This window comes from Nelusetta ayraudi, unplaced genomic scaffold, assembly GCF_046127955.1.
Source record: "Nelusetta ayraudi isolate G7.1 ecotype Tasmania unplaced genomic scaffold, CSIRO-AGI_Nayr_v1 ptg000042l, whole genome shotgun sequence".
Lineage (NCBI taxonomy): Eukaryota > Metazoa > Chordata > Actinopteri > Tetraodontiformes > Monacanthidae > Nelusetta > Nelusetta ayraudi.
In genome coordinates, this window is record NW_027466092.1 from 1,090,660 (window position 1) to 1,096,689 (window position 6,030).

The 6,030-nt window shown below is 46.6% G+C and overlaps 1 protein-coding gene across 1 annotated transcript; it reads left to right on the forward strand.

The window, feature by feature from the left end:
• The first annotated feature begins 782 nt into the window (after positions 1-782).
• On the forward strand, positions 783-3,835 carry six3b (SIX homeobox 3b). The gene is made up of 2 exons (XM_076033493.1): positions 783-1,739; positions 3,018-3,835. Exons 1-2 carry the CDS (start codon positions 1,045-1,047, stop codon positions 3,154-3,156), a joined length of 834 nt encoding a protein of 277 aa, XP_075889608.1. The 5' UTR covers positions 783-1,044; the 3' UTR covers positions 3,157-3,835.
• Positions 3,836-6,030: the final 2,195 nt, after the last annotated feature.

A 6,030-nucleotide genomic window follows, 5' to 3' on the forward strand; every position in this document is an offset into this window, starting at 1 on the left:
CACCTCCAGGTCCTGATGAGGGCTGAGGAAGTGTCCCCCACTGCACAGACATCTTTCCCGTCCTGCTAATTGGCATTAACCCTTTTTTGCCCGCTGGCCCTCTTCTTCACGCTCCAACAGGACCTGAGAGAGTGGCGACGACGGAGCGACGTTCATCAGCCACAATCAAATTCCTGCTTATAAAACTGCTGAGGAGACCGAGTCCGCCCGGGCTGCCACACTCCCCAGCATATGGCCGGTACCTCAGGTTATAGCCCAAAACCTGCTAATGCAGATTGGACATCACGGCTCTATCAGACTAATGTTTGCAGGCGGCGGAGGCCCCGATGCTAATCCAGGGTAATATAATGGAGCCGCGGCTCAGCTTAGCCCCCAGTTTATGGATATTAGAGAGCAGGAAAGTGATTTGAAGGTGATTAGAGTGGAGACCACTTACAGAAACATACGCTTCGAGGTCCGGGTGAGACTCGGCATCACACATTGTCGCTATTAATGATGCAAGCAGCTTAACAGGCAGAGGGCCGGTGAGCTCCAGCCGCAGACAGAAGGAGACCATGCGTTTGTTTGTTGGTGTGTTAGTTATTGTTTTTGTTTTTTTGCGACATCACTCGTTAATGTTTGCGTACTGGTATTGTGACGATAACATTTCCTCTTTTCAGATTCCATATTTGTGTGCTAAATGTCAAAATCACCAAATTGGTAAATTTGTTAAGATTAAAAAAAAGAAAAACAATTTGAAAAAAAAAATAAAATAAAATGGTTTTGTTCTTATTTTGGCTGCACAATCCACTTCCTGTCTCGTCAAGTAGGCTCACTCCAGACTCGACTTATAGTTGCTCCACGCAGCAGCCCTCCGTGCCAGGGAGATAAATCCCCTGCCTTTGATTGACAGCGCTACCGTGACGTCTCCGCATCAGCTCCACGCCGTCCAATCAGCAGCCAGCTCCTGGGACCCTCCCCGACCTCCCAGGTGAGCTAAAGACTCGGACCCGGGCGGCTCTTCGCCTCAGACCGAGCGAGTCTCGTCCTGCCGCGCTCCTCCAGATGGTCTTCAGGTCGCCGCTCGACTTTTTCACCGCCTCCCGCCTCCTCCTGCCCCACTTCCCGGATGGAGCCTCGGTCCTGGCCCGCTCCCAGTCCCCGGAGGAGCCGCCCTCTGCCTGCCCCCCGCTGGCCCTGCCGGGACTCTGCTTCTCCGCCTCCCAGATCGCCGGCGTGTGCGAGACGCTGGAGGAGACCGGCGACATCGAGCGGCTGGCCCGCTTCCTCTGGTCGCTGCCGGTGACCGCCGACGGCCGCGACTCCATCTCCGAGCACGAGTCGGTGCAGCGGGCGCGCGCCGTGGTGGCGTACCACGCGGGCAGCTTCCGCGAGCTCTACCACATCCTGGAGACGCACCGCTTCACGCGCGCCTCGCACGGCAAGCTGCAGGCCATGTGGCTCGAGGCGCACTACCGCGAGGCGGAGAAGCTGCGCGGGCGGCCGCTCGGCCCCGTCGACAAGTACCGCGTGCGCAAGAAGTTCCCGCTGCCGCGCACCATCTGGGACGGCGAGCAGAAGACGCACTGCTTCAAGGAGCGCACGCGCGGCTTGCTGCGCGAGTGGTACCTGCAGGACCCCTACCCAAACCCTGGCAAGAAGCGGGAGCTCGCGCACGCCACGGGGCTCACGCCCACCCAGGTGGGAAACTGGTTCAAGAACCGGAGGCAGCGGGACCGCGCGGCCGCCGCCAAGAACAGGTGGGCGACACTGTGTGTGTGTGTGTGTGTGTGTGTGTGTGTGTGTGTGTGTGTGTGTGTGTGTGTGTGTTGGACTCGAGACTGACCGCATCAGTTAATCACTTGATTGATTGCGAGGCAACTGAAGCTCCACACGGGTTTGTGCGTAATGAGCCATTCACGCGTAAAAGCGCGTCCGTTCAGCGCTCAGGTTTCAGCCCGACTTGGTCCTGCTCTTCTTCCCCTCTCCTCTTCACTGCCACCTTCTCCCGGCTCAGTGTTTGGGTCAAGCGGCTTCGTCGGTGTCATCAACTCAACACACAACATTAGCAAATTAATCATCAGAATTTAATCACATAAAATGGTCAATTTAAAACTATTTTTTGTTTTCCAGTGTAAAAAGTTACTTAAACTAATATAAAACAATGTTTAAACAACACCAAGAAAGAATTATGAGTATGAGATCAATGATTTAATGTGCATCAGCTCTGTGTGTATATATATATATATATATATATATATATATATATATATATATATATATATATATATATATATATATATATATATATTTTAGAGGAAGTTAGACGGCGATAGACAACAGTGATCACACAAGAGAAATAAGCTGCGACTCCTTGAATTTCTTCTGCATCTTCACCATAGACCACAGATAGAAGGATTATTGGTACATTGATGTACACAACTGAGGCAGTGAAAGGGCATCTTCAATCTACAATAAATTATTTGATAATGATAAAAAAAAAAAAAAAAAAAAAAAAAAAAAAACACAATAGTAACATAAACGGTGAGGAACAGGAACACAGGACAGTTCCAGCTCTCGCATTGAGAAACAGCAATTTCGACTTTATTCAGCGTTTAATGTGACTGTAAAATAATTTTGGGGGGGAAATGCTGCTTCCACTGGTTTGCTCTGGTTCTAACTGTCCGGTCGTCCAGTTGAAGCCTGAATGAAGCTCTGCATTTTTTTTTCTTTAGGCTGACAAAGTAAACACAAAATCGTCATTATTGAAGTTCTGCATAACCAAAAGGTTGAAAACAAAACAAAACAAAAACTCCGACCTTCTTCCTCGAGCTCTTCTCGGCCTCAGTTCAGTTCCGTTCTCCCCATCAGAGGAGCCGTGATGCCTGGAGAAGCTTCTGAAGTTTGAGATGAGAGAAACATCAGCATCTTTTGGGGGGTTTTCACTTGTTTAAATGCATCACCAAACTTCTTGCCCTTGTTCTGCAAAGGTTAACACATTCTTCTGCTCTGTCTGTTTCCTCTGCTGTTGCTCCCAGGTTGCAGCACCACCGCATGTGTCCCGACGGCTCCCGGTCCTTCAGCGGAGGAGAGTGCAGCCCCGACCAGAGTGCAGAACGTGCCGACGGAGAGACTCTGCTGTCGGTGACGGACAGTGACTCTGACTTGGACGTGTAGGATCGTTAATCTCTGCTGGACTGGGATTTACCTGACGGGAGTTTTTACTCGGCGAGGATGAAAGAAAATAAAAGGTGCTGCTCAGGGTTTCCACTGAACATTCAGGCCGTTTTGAAGGAACCTCATCCTCCTACTCAGACTTTCACCTACACAGACGATTCCATTCTGTTTTTGCTCTCTGCCTGGGTTTTTTTTTGTTTTGGAAAGGTTTATGTCGGCGCTGCGCGTTTTCACCAGAAGAGCCACATTTTTTTTTTTTTTTTTTAATTTTTCTTTATTTTTCATTCGCTGGATCTGTGGACCAGGAGCTCGACGCACGGAGAAACTTTAGTGACCACAAAACCTGTCAGCGAGATCATCATTAACACTTCCTGTTAAATTTGTCTCTTTATTGTTTGTTTTTTTGTTTGTTTTTTTTTTTAAGAAAAAATGTTGTAAAAACAGCTAAATATTTCCTCGGACCCCCGGAGATCAACCTCTGTAGACAATCAGAGTGCAATGAAACCTACCTCTGTCCCCGCACGGCTGTTTCTCCTCTTAGTTTGATCTACCGTCACGTCCACTTTATTTAAAGCTCTCACTCCTCTGTTGTCTGTCTGTGATGTCCGCCCCATGTCTTCAATCTGATGCTGAATAACTGTGTACGTATTTTGTATAAATAAAATTATTTAACATACAACGGTGTTGCTGCTGCTGCTGGTGTGTGTGTGTGTGTGTGTGTGTGTGTGTGTGGGTGTGTGTGTGTGTGTGTGTGTGTGTGTGTGTGTGTGTGTGTGTGAGATCACGTCTCAATGAAGCCATCTTCACTCACAAATTGTTAATGTGCACTTTAGTCGTTATTCCAAACTGCAGGTTCTACAATGAAGCACATCTTTTCATAATAAAAAAAATATTTATATTTATATATAAAAAGAAGATTTTACTTGATTAAGAAATAATTCAGCCTATTTTTATATTAATTAATTAATAATAAATGAATGCATTACTCATAAGACAACTCGACCATGAACAAGCCAACTAGATCAGCACATCAATGATGGAATTCATTTTCAATTATTTATTTATTTTTTTTTACATTAGAAAGCTATTTTTAATGTATCGTCACTAAAACTCTGTGCATGACTCATTTCTTTAAAAAACAAACAAACAAACAAACAAACAGTCATTTTACTTTGATATTTATGCCTCAGTTTTGCATAGTTAGTGATTCGTACTTACTCTACCTACAAACAAAAAAATCAAATAAATGAATAAGCGCACAACGCTTTTCATTTATATTCCAACTAACCAAACTATATCAGCAATAATCCCTCTGTGATGTTCGGCCGCTGCACAGGTTTTCTCTGGAGAGGGTATAATGTCGCCATCTGGCGGCCAAAACTTTACTCTTTTTCTGACACCACCCGCAGCTGCGAAGGTAGAGATGATCTTGTACGGTTTCTAGAGGCAGACATTTCTAGAATTTCGTGAAGATGGTCAGGGGTCAGAGGTCAGAGGAAAACCACCGCACTGGCCCGCAGATGACAGAATGAAGCAGCAAAGTATCGCCTAGCCTGATGAGTCTGATTTCTGCTGCAACATTTGGTTGGTGGGTCAGAATTTGGTGTGAATGTCACGAGAACATTGATTCATTCTGTCTCGTATCATCAGCTCGGTCTGCCTCTGGTGTGATAGTGGTGGTGGTGGGGGAGATGTTCATGTCTCATTTTGAGCTGCTCAGAACTATCTGATCATTGTTCAGCCTCCCCGAGTTTTGATGACCAGACCAGACCCAGACCCAGACCCTTCCCTTCTTGACCACAGTGGACCATCTTCTGATGGACACCCTCCAGCAGGATGACAGTCCAGGTCACAGAGCTCCAGCCATCTCATACTGGTTTCTCTCAGTTTCAGTTCACTGGACTCTGATGTTCTCCACAGTCAGCTGTTCTCAGTCCAGGAGAACCTTTGGGAGCAGGAGATGTGGATGTGCAGCTGATGAATCTGCAACAGATCGTTACAGAGCAAAAACCTCTGAGGAATGTTTGTAGAACCTTGCGTCTACAAGAGCAGGAACGAAGGAAGTTCTGAGGACAAAAGGTCCAGGTTTAGCCTGGTGACGTGGACCAGATCGTCTACAATCTTAATCAGACTCATTCAACTGACGTTTCAGTGACACTCGCAGCAAAAATCAACCTAAACAACAAAAACCCGCATTGATGACGTCAAACCCTGGCAATACGTCTCGATAGCCAGTAGATGGCGCAGCTGACCAGATTTAACACGTGAGGGCGCCTGAATTTCCGAGTACATAAAGCATTTTCCCCTCTTAGCTGATTTAAATGTATTTAATCAGGGGGAAAATGAATTATGACTGATATTATACAAGCAGGATCGTAATGGTGAATTTATAAAGTTAAAAAAAAGAAGCATTAACGCTCCTCTTAAGGCGCCTCGATGAGTCAGCCAACAAAAATACGTATTTTTAGTGTGAGTCAATGAAATGTGTGTTTGTATCGTGGGAACGTCACATTTATGCATTAACATCTGGGCTAGTTGCCATTTAAATCAGTTATGTAATAATCCACTGGAACAAGGTATGTTACACATACACTCAGAGGCAGAGGACACGGAGACCCGGCAGGTGTGTGTGTGTGTGTGTGTGTGTGTGTGTGTGTGTGTGTGTGTGTGTGTATGTGTGTCATGGCTAGACAACCAATAAATCCAGTCAATCAGGCAGTCGTTATGCACGGTCACACACACACACACACACACACACACACACACACACACACACTAGCCAAGTCTACGGGTGAATTCCAACCCCCTCCTCCCGTCTCCTGCGCTCAAAATGCACCTCCTCTATCTGGACACACACACACACACACACACACA

Coding starts and splice junctions, on each gene's coding strand:
- six3b (XM_076033493.1), top strand. CDS start 1,045: ATGGTCTTCAGGTCGCCGCTCGACTTTTTCACCGCCTCCCGCCTCCTC. Junction 1,740..3,017: donor GCGGCCGCCGCCAAGAACAG/GTGGGCGACACT, acceptor TGTTGCTCCCAG/GTTGCAGCACCACCGCATGT.